The 21,791-nt window shown below is 35.3% G+C and overlaps 1 protein-coding gene across 1 annotated transcript in view; it reads left to right on the top strand.

Annotated features, from left to right (window-relative positions):
- Positions 1–2,823: 2,823 nt before the first annotated feature.
- LOC111049734 overlaps positions 2,824–21,791 on the top strand; it is a 29,217-nt gene continuing 10,249 nt past the window's right edge. Inside the window, exons 1-3 of the mRNA XM_039435397.1 lie at positions 2,824–2,956; positions 4,070–4,201; positions 6,799–6,954. Coding sequence (XP_039291331.1) covers positions 2,897–2,956; positions 4,070–4,201; positions 6,799–6,954 — 348 coding nt within the window. The 5' untranslated portion in view covers positions 2,824–2,896. The remainder of the gene's footprint in view (positions 2,957–4,069; positions 4,202–6,798; positions 6,955–21,791) is intronic.

Raw genomic sequence — 21,791 nt, 5'->3', positions numbered from 1 at the left:
CAGTTCCAATCTATAATTTCACTACTTTAAATTATTTCACTACACTTTTATTCAATATACTTTAATCACTCCACTAGCACTACACCAACTCGAAGGGCTTTGTTCTCTTCAACCTCCTGGTGAGTTCAGTGTTGTCTAGTAGTTGGATGACTTCGGTGTTGTCATGTTGATGAAGACGTGACTCATGATGGGCTGCCAATCGTCTTATCTCACAGGTCACATAGGGGATGTGCAGATCTCGGTGCAAATCGCTGTTCCTTATGTACCAGGGCGCATTCACCATGTTCCGCAGTACTTTGTTTTGGAATGTTTGAATCTGACTGATGTTAGATGTTCTAGAGCAGCCCCAAAGCTGAATTCCATACGTCCAGACAGGTTTTAGAATTTGTTTGTAAATCAATAACTTGTTGTCCAATGAGAGTTGTGATTGACGGCCCAACAGCCAATAGATTTTACTGTATTTGAGTCCTAGCTCACTCCTTTTCATCTTGATATGCTCTTTCCATTTCAACTTGGCGTCAAGAGTCATTCCAAGGTATTTTGCTGTGTTGCTGTGTGGTACTACATTCCCATTCACATTTATTCGAATCGGGTCATTGATAATTTTGTTTGTGAAGTTGATATGAATAGACTTCATCTCATTTAATCGAATTCTCCATTTTTTGGTCCAGTCACTGAATCTGTTGCTAGCATTCTGTAGTTTTGTGGCTGCTTCTTGTACTGTTTCCCCTTCTGCCAGTATTGCAGTATCATCAGCAAAAGTAGCTATTGTCACTGCATCCAATTCAGGAAGATCGCTTGTGTACAGCACATAAAGAACTGGTCCAAGAACACTACCCTGTGGAACTCCAGCCCTTATTTCCTTCAATTCGGAGACGTCGTCACCTTGTTTTACTCTGAATAATCTGTTGTTGATGTATGATTTTAAAAGTTTTACAAGTTGAGTGGGGAGAATTTTATGAAGTTTAAAGATCAGTCCTTCATGCCACACTTTGTCAAATGCCTGTGCCACATCAAGGAAGATTGCTGAACATATCGATTTTTTCTCTAATGACTTCTCTATTACATTGGAATATGGCATAGTTTTCATCTTCGATTGTACTACTAGTTTCTTATCTATAAAACTTGCTGTGCTCCCAGTGTCTAATAGTGCCAATGTATCTATTCCATTAACACGTATAGGAACAAGACATTTTGAGAGGTCAGTGCTGGTATTTGCTGCTGAAATTACTGTGGCAGATACCATTTGGTTTTTTTTATCGTTTCGTGCTCTGCATACTTTTGAAAAATGGCCTATTCGATTACAAGTTAGGCATGGTTGTCCTTTTGCTGGGCATTGGCTATTATCAGTATGATTATTATAGCCACAAAATCTGCATTGAATCTTCTTTTGGTAAGAATTACGGACTAAAGTCGTTTTCTCGGTATTTTTATTCTCGTTTGCTAGGACTGTGTTAACATATTCTGAACTGGTTTCGTATTCTTTAGCAATGTTTTCAGCATTCTCTAACATTCGAGCTTGTGAGATAGCGTCTTGCAAAGTTAGCGATTTCATTTCGAAAAGATGTTGTCTGATTTTCGATGATTCTAATCCGGAGATGAACGCGTCTCGGATATATTCACTTTTGTTATCGTCAGCCGTGACTGCTTGAAAGTTACATGGTAAACTTAGCCGTTTTAGTTTATTATAGAATTGATCAATTGATTCTCCATGGGTTTGTTTTGCTTTAGATAAGCAGTAACGTGCATGTACTACATTTTGAGGTTTTATAAAGCTTTCTTCAAGAGTTGTTATAGCTTCTTCAAATGATATACAATTGCAAATACTTTCAAAAATATTCGGTGACACATAATTGATCAAAACATTCAATTCATCCTTTTTCGGGATTGAACTGTTTTTTAAGAAGTTTAAAAATGTTACCTTCCAATGTCTCCACGTTTTCGGTGCTTCATCTGAATCTTGGTCAATCGATAAAACTGTTGGTTTCAGTATTTTTCCAAGCATTTGGTTTTGCGAATCGTTTTCTCCTTCACTGACTAAATCTTGACGTTTACTCGTTTTTCTTTTCGGACCCATTTATCTTATATTTAATGTCGAATAAATTGTAATAGAATTGGACTCAACACGAGCTTTATTCGACATTAAATATGTGTCTTAGTAACAGAGATAACAGATTATAAATATTACAGCTGTTTTATCATCACAATATTCAAACTACTTAAAACAATCTTAAAGTAAAGCCCACGTTATAATGGCAGTGGAGAAAGATAGGAGAACAACGTTGCCGATCCTCAGTCCTGTCAATGCTTCCTATAGACGGTAGCTGATACAAGTTTATTGATGTAATATTAACTGTTCATTCTTGTTTAAAATAATAAATTATATTTTATTAAGCAAGAAATTATTCTTTCAATAATTTCATAATGAATTTTCATAATCAAGATTAAATATTTGGTTGATTAATTATTAATTATACATTTTTAAAAGACGATCTGGCAACAGAACAGAGCGAAAAAGAGATAGATAGCACTATCCGCTTTCTTGAATGATAGACAAGAATAGCAATACAAATGCTAATCAAACACTGCCATTATAAGGTGGACCTCAGTGTCACTGTCAGAATTCTTTTTGAATAACACCAACTCTTCACATTCTCCAATGCTGACAGATTTAGATGAATCTAGGACTCACTATAGTAGTGTACTGTAGCTAGAATTTATCAAGTTAACTAATAATATTATCTCAGTAAGACATAATTGACGTCACTATAAAAGACAACAAACAAGAGTTAATTAATACCCGAGCATGGTTCAAGACAGTATATTGGAAATAGTGCTCAACAAATAGATCAGTCAGTAGTCAGTATTTACTTTCCTTTCAACTCGATATTTAAAAATGTTTTTGTTGAATTTCAAATACCAAGTTCTTTTGCCAGTTATTATTATTTTGCTTTTGGTAAGTGGGATACTCTCTTTTGAATCCACCTTCAATTATTTATTCAATTTCTTCTTCCATTATGAACTGCTTGTTATGATCACTTTCAAATACTTAAATTACAACATTTGCTGATTTCTATGATTAAAAGCTATTAGCTTCTACTCTCGTTTTTGGAGCGCTTTCGGACACTATAGGCCCTTCCTCAACACTGTGAGGGTTGCTAAGTCAGACTGCTAAAATCACACTGCTATGTCGTAATTTAAGTATTTGAATTATTATTATTAATAATTTTGAGATAATTATTCAACGTTTTTTTACGAATAATTATTGCTACAGATGGAAATAAATTGGAAGTTGCATTTTTCCAAATCCTAATTTATTAATAAATTATTATTAAACGAAATTCCAATTAAATGCTGCAAATCCCCCTGAAGACTTTTGCTACTGCAAATATTGACAACAGGGTAAACAGCTAGGTGGAAATTCGATGAGCGCTATTATAAAACAAAATATTTGTCAGCCCGGGAATCAAACCCAGTACCTCCTAATTGCCGGTCAGGAATGCTTAACCCTTACACCAAACAGACAATCTCCGGATAGCAGCGCTCATATAATACTGGCTGGCCGCTATGGCTTTGTATAGAATGAGCGCTGCTGTCCGGGGAGTGTCTGTTTGGTGTAAAGGTATTTACATTCCTGACCGGCAATTAGGAGGTACTGGGTTCGTTTCCCGGGCTGAAAAATAGTTTCTGTATAGTAACGATCATCGAATTTCCTTCCACCTAGCTGTTTACCCTGTTATCAATATTTGCAGTAGCAGAAGTCTTCAGGGTGATTTGCAGCATTTAATTGGAATTTCGTTAAATAATAATTAAATAATTATTATTGGATGCTGTGGAGATGGAACGCAATTTGAATAATTGCAATTAAATAATACTCTTTGTGTCTGCATGAATTGACGGAGTTCGATTGTCTGTCCCTCCTTGGAATATTCAAAGATTTTCTTTCCTTTCTACTTGCTAACAGACTATGGTTCCGTATACTAGCCTATGTAAGATGAGAGGATCTTCAAGTTGCATCCCGAACTGGTTCTTAGTACCTTTTATAGGCTACTGATATTCTTTGTTGCAGTGTCTTTATGAGAATAATGCTTTGAAGAAAACTATGAGAAAAATCCATTTGACTGTCAACATGTTTTTGAAAAAGATCACGTCTTGCTGTAGAAATCAGGAAAATCAGGTTAAAAATGAGGATCGGCCATTGGTAAGCTACCTATCTATAAAGAAATATCCAAGTGTCAAACTCGTCAGACCCAGTGTACTTATGGATTTCACTCTATTCAGACCTGACCCAGGACTTCCTATATACTGGACCTGCGCCTACAAAAAAATGGCCGCTGTATGTGGTGGCCGGGATTGATATTTTAAACGGGAACTGGACGAGCTGAGATATCGACAAACTGAGACGCTCTCTAACAGCTGATTAGTGATTTTTCCTCAGTAGGAATTTCTATAAGACCACCACATACGGCGGCTATTTTCTTTCTAGGCTGAGGTCCGGTAGTATATAGGAGGTCCTGCCTGTCTGCCTGAAAGTATTAATTATTTTACTGCCTGTGACACTCTCAGGATACAACTTTTCAAGAACTCAACAGCTGAACTGTGACCACTGCTACCTGTATAGTGGTTGTTATATGATAGCTGACGATGAGTACACTCAATAACAAGGCCATAGTGCATTCTAGTGACGTCAGCACAGGTAGGGCACCTAAACCGATAAAATTTTGTTGATTTCAGCTGATCTATATCAGCTAGTGTTTTTATTGATGTAGGAGCCCTACCTGTGCTGACGTTACCATCAACCACCTGTCATGCACTATGGCTTTGTTTATGGAGGTAGTGGTACAAGTTGTCTCAACCGAAAAAGTGGGAATCCACTCCACCATAACCACTATTAGCTCAGAGAGCGAATGTACAGTAGAGTGTACAAATCATCCCAAGTATACATGAGTAAGTGGAAGAAACCAGTTGAGGGCTCTGTCCACCTGTCCCCCCCCCCCAACGAGAAAATTTAAATCTGACTAGACAGCATTTTTGTACTTTTTGTACCACCAACCAAAACTTTTGTAACCTAACCATAACCGAGATACAAGCAAAATAAAAAGGGGGAACAGGTGGATACTATTTTCCCCCCTACATCAAACTTGAAATCTGACTATATCCTATTTTTGTAAAACAATTTTACCTTTTTGTACCTGAACCAAAGCCGATATAAAAGCATTATAAGAGGGGGGGAACAGGTGGACACTTTTCCCCCCACATCAAAAATGATATTCGACTATACCATATCATCGTACCATTTTTGTACCCTCAAAACCCATATAGAGAAATAATTTTGTACCCTCACCCTAAGCGAGATTTGATCAATATAAAATGCGGGGGAACAGGTGGACACTTTTCCCACCCTACAATAGAATTGAAATCTGACTATACCATATTTTTGTACCTACCTTTTTTGTACATTTTTGTACCACCAACAAAAATTTTTGTATCTCAACCATAACGGACATATGAGCAAGATAAGAGGAGGGGAACAGGTGGACACTTTTCCCCCCATCACATCAAAAATGAAATTTGACTATACAATATCATTGTACCATTTTTTACCCTCCAAAACCGTAGAGAAATAATCTTGTACCCTCACCCTAACCGAGATTTTACTATATTGGTTTCAATATTTCAAAAATCTGGTGTGGCGCACTCACACAACTTCCCTTGCCGTTATGAAAATTTATCACCTGACGCTAGTGTTCCCGCGCATCTCAAGTCTACTATTCAAAGATCCAAGCCAGCTGGTGACAGGACAATAAGGCTGGAGACACACGAAGTTTGCTATCTCTTCAAAGTGAATGATTTAATAGAATCAACAGTTGCCGACAGTTTGTAATTGAAATAATAACATTTTCTCGAATTTCGAGCTTATTTTCAATTTTAGGTGAAAATGCTACTAGACATTAATTGAAGAGATTTTCATGCTCAATCTTTTCCACTTGGAATTTTTTGTTTAAATTGTATCTAAAGCCTGAAAATTGGGAATCTAAAATCAAACTTTGCATAGATGGGGCGGAGCTCCTGAAATTTTTACAGATATGGGACTAGTGGCAGTTGACAGAGCTTATCAATGTCTATTCTAGGTATAACTTCAATAAAAATCGTTGGAGCCGTTTTCGAGAAAATCGCGAAAAACTCTGTTTTTGACAACATTTTAAACATTTTAGCTGCCATCTTGAATAATTGCATCAGATCGAAATCGTTCGTATCTGATCCTTATATTGTAATGACCTTAAGTTCCAAATTTCAAGTCATTCCGTTAATTGGGAGATGAGATATCGTGTACACACACACACACACACACACACACACACACACACACACACACACACACACACACACACACACACACACACACACACACACGATAGGGCAAGGAAAGTAAAAATGGGAATCCACTCCACCATAATCACTATCAGCTCAGAATGCGAATGTAGAGTATAGTGCACAAATCAGCCCAAGTATACATGAGTGAGTCGAAGAAACCAGCTCTGACGAAGTCATCTAATTAACATTGGTTTGCTTTACGGTACTGATCTGTCATTAGACAAAACATATATGGTAGCTTAATCCTCCAACCACGCACCGTTGCTGAATCAATGCATGTATCTACAAAGTTGAAATGAAAGGTATTCGAAGTTTCACATATGTTCAATTCACATTACAGTTAGATTAATTCAATTGTCCAATATATTTTCTTTATTAAACATATCTATATTTTCTTATCTCTTCATTTCATGTTTGTTAAAGCCAACAGCTGAAGAGGGTGACTTGATAATTGCAGTGGATACAGTGTTTGCAGCTATTGGTTTAGGGAACAGTCTGAGAAGAGAAAGAATGGAAACAATAATCAAGGAAAATATAAAGGATATTGAAATAATGTGCCCAGATTCCAACAGCAATTGTGTGAGTGATTGCTTACAAGTGATAATGAATGGTAGTATTGTTGTAAATGTGCTTTTGTATTAACACTTCATTCATTAAAAGTTCACAATATAGAACAAGATAAAAATGAAATACATCATCTTTGAGCATCTCTCATAAAAATCCAACTATTAATAGTTATTTACTTGTAAACGTTTATTGATGAAACAGTCACCTTGGAAACTGTGGTCACATGATTAGCATCCATGTAGGGCTTGTCTACATCAATATCCCCCCCTTAGGGATGTTGGTCTCCAATATCCAGATTTCCTTGATAAGGTGCTAGACGATTAATGTGTACAACCTTTGATTCCGTTCTCCCTTCAGTTTTCTCAATCCTGTACATTACATCATTTGTTATCTTCACAATGTAGTATGGGAGGAACGCGCCAACTAGTCTCCCCGAAAACTAGTCTCCCCGACAGTAAAGCTCCTTTTGAAACCACATTCGAGGGGATTTACTGACGGCGTTAACTAAGCTCCTGAAAGAGCACCTTTACTGTCGGGGAGACTAGTTGACGCTAGCGTGCAAGGAGCTTGGTTGTTATCACCAAACCCGACAACCAAGCTCCTCGCTGGCTCTGAGTGCAAAATTACGATTCTACCACAATACATTCAATTGTAATAAGTCTACTTCTTTTCTATGGGATAATGTCCGTCGTCTGGGTGCTCATCGGAATAAGAAGCAAAATAATAGCATTGATCTCCCACTAGATGAATTAAATGATTATTTTGTTGAACCCATCAACCCAACTACCTCTATTAATAATGAGGAGATAGCACAAAACCAATTAATCAACCAGTTTCTTCATGTCCTTCCAGATGAACCATTCTTTTACTCATATGTTTACCCGGCAGAAGTATCTCATATTATCCTCAATGCAAATAAAAACGCTAAAGGGGTGGATGGTATTCCAATTCTTCTCTACAAAAAGCTACTTCCCATTCTGCTTCCCACAATCACCCACATCTTCAAATTTTCTCTGCAGTCAAGTGTTTTTCCTGACTTATGGAAGTGTTTATTGATTAACCTATCCCTAAAACTAAAAATTCATCAGCTCCCAATGATTTCCACCCAATCAATATTCTCTGTTCGATATCCAAAGCACATGAGAAGATAGTTCATAGGCAGGTGGTTGAATATCTGTCTCGTTTCAATTTCTTTGCCAAGTTTCAATCTGGATGCAGACCTCATCATAGTACAAGCACTGCTTTGATTAAGATAACTGATGATATTCGGGCTGCACTGGACAAGAAGTTGACTGCTGGTACTCTTTTGGTACAGTTTGAAATCAGCAAAGCTTTCGATAATGTGAATCATCTCATACTGTTGGGAAAGTTGAAAAATCAATGCAATTTCTCTCTCTCCACATTGGCATAGTTCGAATCTTACCTGGTGGGTCGATCTCAGGCTGTGGTGGGGACAGCTGGTGACGTCTCCTCTTGGCATATTATCAATCAAGGAGTCCCACAAGGCTCGGTGTTAGGTCCTCTTCTATTTTCAATTTATATTAAAAGTGCTCCAATGATTCTCAACAATACCTCTTATCATCTATTTGCTGATGGCCTGATAATTTATTCACATTTTCAAAAATCGCAGTACACACATGTCATTGATCAAGTGAGCAACGATATAGCATTGCTTGTTGAGTGGACTTCTGCTCATAGGTTGACGCTTAACCCTTCAAAAACCTGAAGTATTGTCATTGGACATCCTGGGCTGTTGAACCAATTGGACGTCACTAGTGCACCTCCAGTGACCATAAATGATACTAATACTCCTTACTGTTCCAGTGTCAGAGTACTTGGCTTATTAATTGATCGCTCATTGAGCTGGCGAGAACAAGTTACTCATGTTTGTAATAAGGTTTTTGGAGGAATGCATCAACTTAAAAAGATAAGAAGATTTCTGCCCAGAGCTGTTCGCACTACCCTTGTCATGTCCTTGATAATGCCATTCTTTGATTAATGCTGCATCCCTTATAACGACATAACAAATTAGTTGAATGGTCGGCTCCAACGCTCATTGAACTATGCAGTCAGGTTCATATTTGATGCAAGGCGTTTCTCGCGAATCACTCCATTCTTCATGGAGTTGGGTTGGCTCAAATTGGATAAGTGTAGACAGTATTTTCTTCTTTGTCAAGTATATAGAATTCTGGTCATGAGGGAGGGCCCTACTTATCTAGCAGATGATTTCATCCGTCTTGTTGATGTCAATCCAAATCGCAACACGAGATCTCATTTGTATACCTTGCAGATTCCTATTCATCGCACTGCAAGATACAATTCTTCATTTGTGGTCACTGCTGCAAGACTTTGGAATGCTATTCCTGAACATGTCATTTTTCCTGTTTCACTAAGCGTTTTCAAGATGAGACTTTTCAAATTACTTTTGGAGGGCAACGAGTAGTTTTTTTTCTTTGTTTTTTTTTCTCTCAGTATTTTATTTAAATTTTTTTTGTTGGGTTTTCTTTGAGCGCGCGCACGTGTGTGTGTGTGTGTGTGTGTGTGTGTGTGTGTGTGTGTGTGTGTGTGTGTGTGTGTGTGGTGTGTGTGTGTGTGTGTGTGTGTGTGTGTGTGTGTGTGTGTGTGTGTGTGTGTGTGTGTGTGTGTGTGTGTGTGTGTGTGTGTGTGTGTGTGTGTGTGTGTGTGTGTGTGTGTGTGTGTGTGTGTGTGTGTGTGTGTGTGTGTGTGTGTGTGTGTGTGTGTGTGTGGTGTGTGTGTGTGTGGTGTGTGTGTGTGTGTGTGTGTGTGTGTGTGTGTGTGTGTGTGTGGTGTGTGTGTGTGTGTGTGTGTGTGTGTGTGTGTGTGTGTGTGTGTGTGTTTATTCGTGTGTGTGTGTGTTGTGAAGTTGTGCTCCTTGGAGGGTTATCTCTTATGATAGAGCCCCACGTTATGAAGCTATAACTATGTATGGTGGTAAATTTCAAAACCTTTACTGATGATGCGATGTTCTTGATATTTATAAGAGCAGTTGCTAAATTCCCTCTTTGGCGAATAAATTCACAAAAAATTAAGGCCGTCCGGCTCGCAAAATTACTGGGTTCAAACCTCAGCTCTAGCTCAGTGGTAGATACATGAATTTTACAAATACAAGTAATCACCATAAGGTTCAATGACCTGTGATTAATAGTTCTTACCGCTGCTTCTATGAAGTTCTTGAAGAATACCAGTGAGGAAATTAAAAGAATATTTGATGACTGATTATCAGTAACCATGTACCCACTAGAGAATAATAAAGACCAACTATAGTTGTTTCTAGTTGATTCTTAAAACGCTCGTCATGAATACAGGTATTCACCAATTTGTCCTTCCAAAATTCCTTAGAACTTACAACGCCAGTTCTTGAAGCTCTCTGGATCCTTATATGATATAACTGGAACCTTATTAATATAATTTTCAATATACTTGTTCTGGCAAACTAATATGATTATCATCAAAGGATGATAAATACTGAGTGCTTTTAATAAGATCAATATTACTTGATTCAATAATTTTATATGCTGCTGAATATCTATTGGTACTAAAACAGCTCAAACTGTATATCACGAGATGAGTTAGGATATAATAAAAAATTCTATGGTTTTGTATGCTGACATAAAACACAAAATATATTCCCATAAAACAGTGTATATAAAACATTCGATATATTTATAATTTTTCTTAAATAAATTCATTCTAAAATCTGAATAATTATCACAAGATTCAATAGCTTTCACAGTAGTGAGTTTCAAATTCATAAACACATTATATTCAATACTGATGCTTAGACTTCCAGTCAATTCAAAATCCTACAAATATGAACCTGTTTGGTTCATAGATTTGATATGATATACTTTGCTCAATTAGCAAAAATAATAATTAACAAATTAATATCAAACATGAGATCTCAGGGATTTATATGAGTTCGGGCCGTGCATGGAAGTAAGCTTCCTATATATATATCAAATAAATTTATAGAATGTTCTTATGAACTATGTGATATCACTCAACACGTTGTGACTTTTTCTTTAATTCAGGTCAATTTGAATAGCGCTTTCAATTAATTTCCCCACTATACGTTCTGACGTTATTCTTTATATTTAAATAACGATTAGCCTCCTGCTTGGCATCAGTCGGTAGAGCATGAAATATTTGATATAATTATAAAAATAAGGTCGTGGTTTTTTAATAGGATACAGTCTCATAGAAATCTTTATAGGCCCAGGTATGAGCTTCCTCTATAATTCTTGTAATTCATTGAAAAAAAATAAATATATATATATATATGGTACTTATCCTATAGTGTTGAGGAATTAAAAATAAATTGCACACCATAAACAATTTGATACATATATTAACAAATAATGCAAAAAATAGATTAAGGCAAAAATATAAAGAGCGATAAAAATATAAAATATAAAAATAGAACAATAATTGAAATCAGTACAGTCTAAACATTATACTCTAGATTTATAGCACGAAACATTACCATGTGCTTTTATTTTAAATCATATGCATCCTTTTGCATGTAACTGCGATATAAGCTTGCTAATACTTGTGGACTTGGACAATTCAATTAAAAATAGGTTCCTTAAGATCAACTTGATAAATTGGCAACTAATAATCCAAATATATATATTAAATTCTCTAATATCTAGTAGATGTCTTTGTATTGAATATATATTTTATCTCAGGGTGCAAGATTCGGCACCTGATGGAATAAGTAGAGCAATTCATCTAGTGAATTAGAGCTACAACAAATTATTGCAAATTATTGCAAAAATTAAAGATCATATGAATATGTTTTAATAGCCTAGATTTTATACTTCTTTGATTTATTAGAATTTTCTGAAATGTACTGATTCATTATTCCTTTAATAAAATACCTTTAATCCTATATTTACTTGCGCAAGTATTTTTTATTAAATTCTTAATTTATAAGAAAACCCTTTCGACGAGCTAGCTTTGATTATTAGGTAATTCGAAGCACTAAGGGCGCCCATCACTAATTCAATTTTTTCACTCACGTGTCGAAATCTTCTTATAAGCCGCTGATGTCGATCCAACTCCTGGTGGTCCTGGACTATGGTAGCCGGAATCGTCTCTTCCAAGGGGTTACAAAAATTATTTGAAATTGAAAATGACTTCTGCTTTATAAGAGCATCACAAAGTCTTTTAAGAAATTTAATAATTCAATCTAACTTTAGCTTTTACAAGTTATAGCAAGGTATTGCGCTCTAAAATATTTAGGGTCCTCTCATGGTGGCATTTTGCAGGCGAGTGATGGTTCTCCTTTCTCAATTTTACAATTCTTATTTCCGACTTTCAAATTTACATAAAATTTGAATATCCTAGTCCTCCGCCATTTAAGGTTCAAATAGATCGTACTGAAATATTAAATTATTACTTATGTTGTATGTTTAATAATTTCTTTGCCTTCGAGCCATATCTATAACATGGACTATACAATAATTTTACATAAATCCCAATCATTTATAGAAATATATATAAATATTTTTGAATTGGCATACTATTGCCGCCTATTAACTGCCATTATGCGATTGGTGCATGCAAATTGTTTCAGTATTCATGCGCTTGGTAACCTCCTATTTCCTGGATACATTTAATTATTTTATTAGGTTTTTTAAGTATGCTCTCTACATGCTAGTTAATATTCTATATACTAATATTTATTTCATGCTTCCTAATAGTTAGCCACATGACCATTTGTTCTTCCAAATTCCATACCGTTTTGCCGCAATAGATCTCTGCCAAGGGGTTTGGTCAGATTCTACGTTGCATGGCTCGGTCGATCGTTAGGTCGCCGATCACTGAATGTTTATACCTAACCTCAATCTTCAAAAATTTTATATAATATTATATATTAGCGAAAAATTATTTCAATTCCTTTTTAGGTTATTGTACCGTTTAGCCAGAACAAGCTGATGCTATCTAATCTTTATTGTTATCTCATTGGCGATATTAGCCAGTTACTTTATTCAGACCTATTAGTACTTCAGCTAGGGATTTTTACATCTACCCAAATTTCAAATACATTACAACGTGGAAAACCTAAAACGAGCTCGTTTGACTTATCACTCACATAAATAAAGTTCTTGACGGTCTCGTGGATTGAATTAATTATTTCCAATAATTAATTAGGCAGTCTCCTTTCGTCTCTGCTGGGCTAGCGCATGGTCCAGATTCTTATAGATTTCTTTCCGAATTAAAGATATATTTATGGGAACAATTACAATTACGAACTCTTCAACAACACTGAGTTCACAGATAATTTAACATTTAATACAAATATTTCACATTTAAAAAGGGTTTGGCTTGGTAATTTTAAAATTTAAAAGGAAGAAAGAACCCTGAACTCTATGTGCGTCCTCTCAGGTCAAGAGCTTAAGCCAGAAGAAGGAGGTTTTCAGAAAATTTTGTCTCTTCCTAGAATAATTTTGTAAGCTACTCTCTGATTGGTCTTCAATTAAATAAACTCAATACAATTGGTTGCCTCGGAATCAGGGCTTCCTCTTTTTCTTATAATAGAAAAAATTAAATAAAAAGTTTTTATACAAATATATGGAGTGTTTATCTTGAATTAATTTCATAAATAAATCGTAACATACGATTTTAATAGATAATACATTTAGTTTTTTATATGAGTTTTGTATACCCCGAATTTTCGTGCTTTTTTAGATTATAATAAATATTTATACAGAAATAATAGTTGTTTGTATTTCTATACATCAACTTCCTTTAGTATACATAATATATCCTTTGTGAGTAAATTTTATATAATTCAACCTGTTATACTGGTTGATCGAATGATCAGCTGATTCGCTCAGCATTGATTCTAATAATTATCGATTTATTCAAGATCGACTAATTCTTTTCAAAATGTAAACAAATAATTCTAACCTCAATGTTCATGCAAACTTTTATTTTTTATAATCCGCCAATAATAAGTAAGCCACTTTATAATTTTTTAATCTTGCCAATGGGTTCTCATAGTTATAGAATCACAATTATACATGTTTTCTTATCGTTTTTGATAATACTATTACTCCTAATCGCTAATAATATTCGATTTAAGTTGATTGATCCTTTGACTAGGTCTAACCTCCTTTCCCTTTTATAATTCTATTAAAATTCATTGGTTCATTTTAAAATATTTGATGGTACTAAAGTACCACGTGACAGTGTGTGTGTGTGTGTGTGTGTGTGTGTGTGTGTGTGTGTGTGTGTGTGTGTGTGTGTGCGTGTGTGTCTGTTAAGAAAATTTAATTTGAGTTATTTCATTTACTTTGTATTGATAGAATTTCATGTGTATTCCTCATTTCTATTCAGTAAACAAATAGGTTCTACTCTTTGTTTCTAAAAGTTATGTACTCCCATCTACATATTTATTTTCTGTTGTGAATATGTTAATTGTTCATTTTTTCCATTATAATGTAGTGATAGTATGCAATGGGTCTTGCAAGACCTGGCAATACATTGTCATTTGTGATAAACAATCAATTAAGAATCAATAGAGTGCCGGAGTTTTTGCGAGTAAACTGACATATATTTTTCATGCACTTACTCTATGGATTTCCTCAAATCACGCCTGGTTCTCTCAGTCATTCATAGCTTTTTTGAGTTATATCATATTTTTCAATGAGAATTACACAGCTTACAGAAAAGTACCACAGGCTTATACGTGATTATAGGAATGAAGTGGTTAACCTACAAAACATCCATATCAAACTTTCTCAAGTATGAATTTTCCGAGAAATGAAGAAATATGCATAGAAATGCATAAATGAAAAATGCTAAATGAAAAACTGGAGAAAAGAATCCCTCTGATTTGTCACCGCCATTACCTCAAGTTTACACTTTCAAATTCAGTTGTTCCTGAAAACCCTGGAAAAACAACTTACTCTGAACTTAAAAAAATATTACATTGACCTGTGGAACAGATTTAAACAATTTCTGTCCATAAATTAATGAAAAACCGAAAAAAATATAAAAATGTTGGAAAACGCCAGCTTTGAGCATATCTTGGGTACATTCAATTGGAATGCTCACAGGCTATTATATAAGTCATTTATGTATAATCTTATTATTATTCTGTGTATAACAAAAGTTGAAGAGACCCTGAATCTTAAGTAACCAATCATATCACGCCTTACAAAGACTAGAAAGCCAATCAGAGGAAGGCTTACAAATTGTTAGAGGAAGAGATGAGAATTTTTCTAAGAAATGCTCTCTCTGGCTTGTGATCTTGACTGATACAGCAGTACATGGAGACAGGGTCCTTTTCAATTAATTTTTGAAAGCCTCAAGCCAGTCCCTTTTCTAAATATCAAGTATTTGTAATTAATGTTTGATTGTTTGTGAACTCAGTGTTTGTTAAAGAGTTTTTAACTGTGATTTATTGTCGTGTATATATCCTTAATACTGATAGAGACTTATATGTGATTTGGACCATACCGGAGCCCAGCAGAGTCAAAAGGATTTGACTAATTGATTATTGGAGATAATTAATTATTCTACAAAAACTTCAGAACATCATTTAAGTGAGTGCTAGTTTCTTAATGAGCGCATTAAACTGGAGGCCTTTATCAGTGAATTGGGGAATTATTTAAAGCGCTATATAAATTTTTATTCCAGTTATGACATTGTGTCTTGTCACCATAAAATAACTTTGAAGAAACCAACTAATCTTTAACAGAATTGTGGAACTGAAATAATAGATGGCCTAGTCAAGGTATCATTCGAATAAAATCGAATCTTATTCATGAAAAAGAGTAGTCATATTATCTATAAAGCGATAAGAGAACCATGCAAATTGATAATGATGCAGTAATGGAAATTCTTTGGCAGAAATGAAATTATAAAGCGGCTTTGTTTATTATTGGCAGATTATAAAAAAAGGGATTGCTTGTACAATTTGAGGTTAGAATCCTTTGTTTTGATTTAATACGTCAATCAATCTTAGATCAATCGACAATTTATTGGATTAATATCAAATAAATCAGCTGATTGCTCACTAGACTATTATGAATTAAATTATATTTTACTCATAAAATTGTACATATTAATTGTCAAAGAAGGTTTATGTAATGAGAAAACAACAATTATTATGTTATTCGAATATTTATTGAAATCTAAATAAGTATGAAAAACCAAGAGTATACAAAGAAAGCTCACATAAAAAATTAAATGTATACTGCATTGTAGTATCATATATTGAGATTTATTTATTGGAGTGCGCACAGGCTATTATATAGGTTAGTTGTATATAAAAATTTTATTTATTTCTTCAACAAAAGTTGGAGAAATCCTGAATCTTGAGTAACCAATTACATCACATTTTACCAAGACTAGAAAGCCAATCAGAAGAAGGCTTACAAATTGCTAGAGGAAGGAATGAGAATTTTTCGTAGAACGTTTTCTCTCTGGTTTGTGAACTCGACCAATATGGCAGCATAGGGAGATAGGGTCTCTTTTCAATCATTTTTAAAGACTCAAACCTGTCTCTTTTTCTAATGTTATATAAGTGTAATTAATGTTTGATTATTTGTGAACTCAGTGCTATTCAAGAGTTCTTAACTGTAATTTATTCCCGTGAATATATCATTAGTACTGATAGAAACTTATACGTAATCTGGACCATACATGAGCCCTGCAGAGTCAAAAGGATCCGACTAATTAATTATTGGAGATAGTTAATTATTCTACAAGAACTTAAGAACATCATTAAAGTGAGTGCTAATTATCCAAATGAGCTCATTAGCAGGCCTTAATCAGTAAAATGGGGAATTATGTAAAGCGCTATATAAATTTTATTCAAGTTTAAAAAATTTGCAACGTGTCAACCACTATTAGGTATATGGAACTAGAGTGATCTACAGAAATATATTTAATACTATAGGGAGCTTATTTCCATGCACGGCACGAGTCCACAAATGGTACTCAGAGATTATAAAAATTGTTATTTTTTATTGATTATTATTGTTCATTGGTTAAAAGTATGTTCTATTGAATCTATGGACTGAACAGGTTCCAATTTGTTAAATTCTGATTTGACCTGAAGCTCCACATATCAGTATTGATAAATAAATATATATTTTTTACAGCTCACAATATTGTGAATGCTAACAATCCATGTGATAATTATTAAAATATTAGAGAATTTATTTATTCGAAGAAAATTATATTTATAAAGAAATATTTTATGGGGATATATTTGTGTTTCATGTCAGCATACAATATCTTAGAAGTTCTCATTATTTTCCTAATTCATCTTGTGATATATAGTTTTAGCTGTCTTGGTACCAAGCATTTTTATTCTGCAGCATATATAATTAGTGAATTGATCAATATTGATCTTATTCAGAGCAGTTATTACTTATCATCCTTTCATGATAGTCATATTATTCAGCAAGCAAAATTTCACTGATACTTATAATAATAAGCCTATAATATATCATATAAGGATCCAGAGAACTTAAAAAACTGGCATTGTAAGTCTCAAGGAATTTTAAGAGCTTTATTAATAGTAATTTTCTCTATGTTTGCTGCCATACCTGAGTCACATTGATGGTCTATATATCTGTATTTTATGTACATGACACTTGAAGTTCTTAACACCACACAATTTTATCTGAAATAGGCACTGTCAATACGTTCATTTCAATATTCCTGCAATTTTGTAGTATACTTGGCAACTTATTTGAAGTATCACACATAGTCTCATCATGAACCAGTCTCCAGCTAATTCACAAATTTTCTACTCTAGTGACCATCCTCAAAACCCTACAGACATGACCCCAACTGATCAACACCCTCAGGACAATGCCATGGAGACACCACGGGAGAGAGAAGGAGGCAGTGTATGCTCTGCTAATTTTGACCCCCAAAACCTGGTGCAATTATCTTCTACTAGGATCGAGAATGCTGCCGACGCCCTGATTACAGATGAGAGTCCAGCCGGTGGAGATGAAGGAGTGAGGGCATCCAACCCATCACCGACAACTCCGCAGACCGCCCCAGGCACCACAGAAGGATCACAGGAGCCCACCAATCGCTGTCCAATGCAGCCGGCCAACCGTTGTCCGCCACCACCAATCTGGAAAAGTGCAATGTCACATTAGATTCTTTAGTTGGCTGTGTTACCCATCATATGATGAACAACACCCTAAGCGAGTTTAAACTCATGCTCAACCAAGCCATGGCGGAGCTGATGAAAGAAATAAGAACTATCCAGGAAGATAACAAAACTGTCAACGAAAATACCAAAGCCATCCAGGAAAACATCGAAATTGTCCAAGGAAGTGTCGAGAAGATGGATGAGAAAGTTGATAAAAAGTTTTCGGAATTCAAAGAAGAAATGAAAGACATGATGTATATTAAAATAGGTATGCAATCTACCTGTCAAGTAAATGAGCGGTTAGATGAAGTGCCCAAAGAAATTCAAAAACAGGTAAACATACTAGGTAAGGAGCTAGGTGCCACTATCATGAGAGTCACCATGGAGAAAATATTGGAAAATGAATGTGAGATAGAATCAAAGGTGGAGGAAAACAGTAATAAAATAGAAAAGATAGCTAAGGAACAAAGTAGCATGCAAACACACCTAACATCTATAACAAAAGAAGGAGTCAAATCGAGGGAGAGATACGGCATGCTAGAGAATGCTATAGGCAGACAACAATTAAAACTAGCCAAATTGTGTGATGAAATTAACGAGAGTAGAAAATGTATGAACAGTAAATGGGCAGCAAATGATGAGAGGATTTCCAGAATAGAGACAGGTACAGGGGATATTCCAGCCGGCCAAATTCATTATATGCCAACTGAACTTGTAAGTGGAGCTCAGCTTTCCCAAAACCTTGAAAAATTTGACAATTCATATCGTCACATGCAGCCCAGGCCGTTTGTAGATCAAATAAGAGCCATTCAGGAAGTGGTACCTACCCCTTGGTTAGTATGGCGCTTCCGCTTGTCTGGTTTCCTACTCAGTGAGCCGCTGATGTTCTTCCAGAGCCAGATGCAGGACTCTAAGAGCCTAGACGATTTCCTCTCCCAGTTCCTGTAACAATATTGGAGCAAGCATAAACAGAAAGATGCACTATCAGAGATTATTTCATGCACCTATGATAGTAGAAGTGGACAATCTTATACAGAATTTGTAGCAAATCTAATGAATAGGAATTCTCAACTAGATGAATCTCTAGCTGATTCATCACTGGCCAAAATACTATTCAAAAAACTTCCTTTCCGTGTTTGCATGACACTGGCGGTATCTTCTATTTCCAGTTGCAAAGAACTGATAGAACATTTACACTGTATCCAATCAGTTACTTCTGAACCAAGTCATTAATAACAACAATTTCAGACGAAATTATAATGGTGAAAATCATATGGCAAATGCCAGAACAAACGCTCGAAATATGAAGTATGCTGAGAATACTAATAGAGGTCAGTCATTTAATAATAATTCCAGGAACAGACTCCAACATCAAAATGGTAAACAATATGATAAAGGAGCATATTATGATGGCAGAATGGCTTAAATGGGAATAATTATAAACGTGATGGAGGTTTCAAGAGTCAAGACGAAAATCATCTAAATCACAATAGAGTAAATACATCTTATACAGTAGCACATGCAATAAGAATAACCCAAATCCAAAATACCAACAACTCACCACCAAATCAAGAGATAAGCGCTTCTAAATCTACATGACTATATGATACCCCCAAGTCAGAGGAGAATTATTCATTCACCAAATTAGAGGGACCAACTAAACCTTTCCATATAAACGCTACTTTCCGGGATGACCAGCGTGAGACACTCCTAGAAGATTCTGAAAAAATTGATGCGAAACTGGACAGTCAGATAAAAACTTACATCGATTGCAATTTGTATGGGACAAAGTTACAAGCCCTGATTGACAGTGGCTCACAATGCTGCTTATTGCAAGGGGATATGTCTCAGAACATTAAAGACAAGCATGCAATAGCTACACTACCCCTTACTAATGTGTATATTTCTGGCATTAACCCTGGTAGAAGGATAAGAATGAGCACCCAGTGTCTTATAGAAGTGAAAATAGAAGAAGCAATATTCGAATATACTTTTCTAGTGTTACCAGTTAAAGGTCAACCAATGATAATAGGCACTGATTTCCTACAATACTACCGAACCTGTTAAAATTTCCACATGCTGAAATTCCATGCAAGTCCTGAAAATACGACTACTGAAATTGTTACACCTCTCAGTTTAAAGAGACATCCAGGAGAAAATCTGATTGTACAATTTGCATACCACATGAAAGGCGTTCCCAGGACTTCCAAATCCCAGCATCCACAAAATTGAAGAAACCATGGAGCATTTCGAAGTGTTGAGCTTAACAGCAACAAATGATAATTTGATTGATAAGGATACCACCTCAGAAGAACTGTTAGAAAGATTACTGGATAGAATAGACCGGTACAAAGTAGAATTCAGATACTGAAGACAACATAGCAAAAGTCTTCATTGAAAACAGAGACGTCTTCTCAGAGCAGCCCGGTCTGGCCAAATACTTTGAATGCAGGCTCAAGGTTAAGCCTCATGAAGCATATTAACTTAAATCCTATACCATCCCATTCACATACCGCCCGGCAGCTATAGCAGAGATAAAAAGAATGCAAGATCTAGGGATTATTGAACCATCAAACTCACAGTACAGCTTACCAAAGACAGCACCGTGAGACTGTGTCTAGATGCCCGAGTGCTTAACAGTATTTTGGAGGACGATCATGAAGGTCCCGATCAAATAGAGCAGGTACCCAACATTTTAGTGGAAAAAACGTATACTCTAAAATTGATCTAAGCACAGGTTACTGGCAAATCCAGATAGCACTTATTCCTAATTGGTATAGCTAATGCAAGCTTACTTAGACAATTTATTATTGTAATAATGTACTTGTAACCTTTGTTCTGTCGAGCATATGGTATCATCTCAACAAGGTCAGCCTGATAGAGATCATCAAGACCTTTGACTGTAACCTTTCTTGTTGGAAAATTCCAACGAGCTTGTCTGTGCAGCTCTCATGCTATCACTGTCTTATTCATACTGGTGATATGAATTTGTTAATTAGCATTCATATAGGCAACAATTCTATCAGACCATGATGTCGGCATCTTGAAAGTTAATGATGACCCCAAGTTCATCATAACAGGATGGTGCCCAGTTAATTGGACCATTATGTCAGCAAATACAACCTTCAGAATCTTGAAAATCATGTTTAACCAACTTCCTGCATGAAGATAAGTTTATCAGAGTAGGATGCTTCCTATTGTATTGAATGACTGAGTCCCGGTTGCACAACAGCCGGTTAAATTTTAACCGTGATTAATTTCACGAGAACCAATCAGAGAAGGCATTTTTGATAAGACGGCTTCTCTGATTGGTTCTCATAGAATTGATCACAGTTAAAATTTAACCGGCTGTTGTGCAACCGGCACAAACAGTATTTATTTATTTATTTATTTATCTATTTGAGTATCACAATAGTGCAATAGTATCCCTCTAGCTGTAAGCTATTTGAGGGATATATAAAAATAATCCTTTACATACAATAAAAAAACAATCAATAACAATAATTATATTTCTTAATCAACCTGATTATATTTCTTCATTTTTGTAACTGATTGTTCTCTTTTGTCCATTGCACCATAAATTAACTTATCTTAAACTGACTTAACTAAACGAAATAAGACTTATAGAAGTTTGTTCAGCTCAACTTCCCCCTTGTGCAGTGTCACAGCACAAATGTTCTTGCCAAAGATGATGTGG

The sequence above is a fragment of the Nilaparvata lugens genome, chromosome 9 (genome assembly GCF_014356525.2).
Source record: "Nilaparvata lugens isolate BPH chromosome 9, ASM1435652v1, whole genome shotgun sequence".
NCBI lineage: Eukaryota > Metazoa > Arthropoda > Insecta > Hemiptera > Delphacidae > Nilaparvata > Nilaparvata lugens.
Note: the sequence above shows the minus strand (reverse complement) of the source record. Positions and strands in the feature narration are given on the sequence as shown.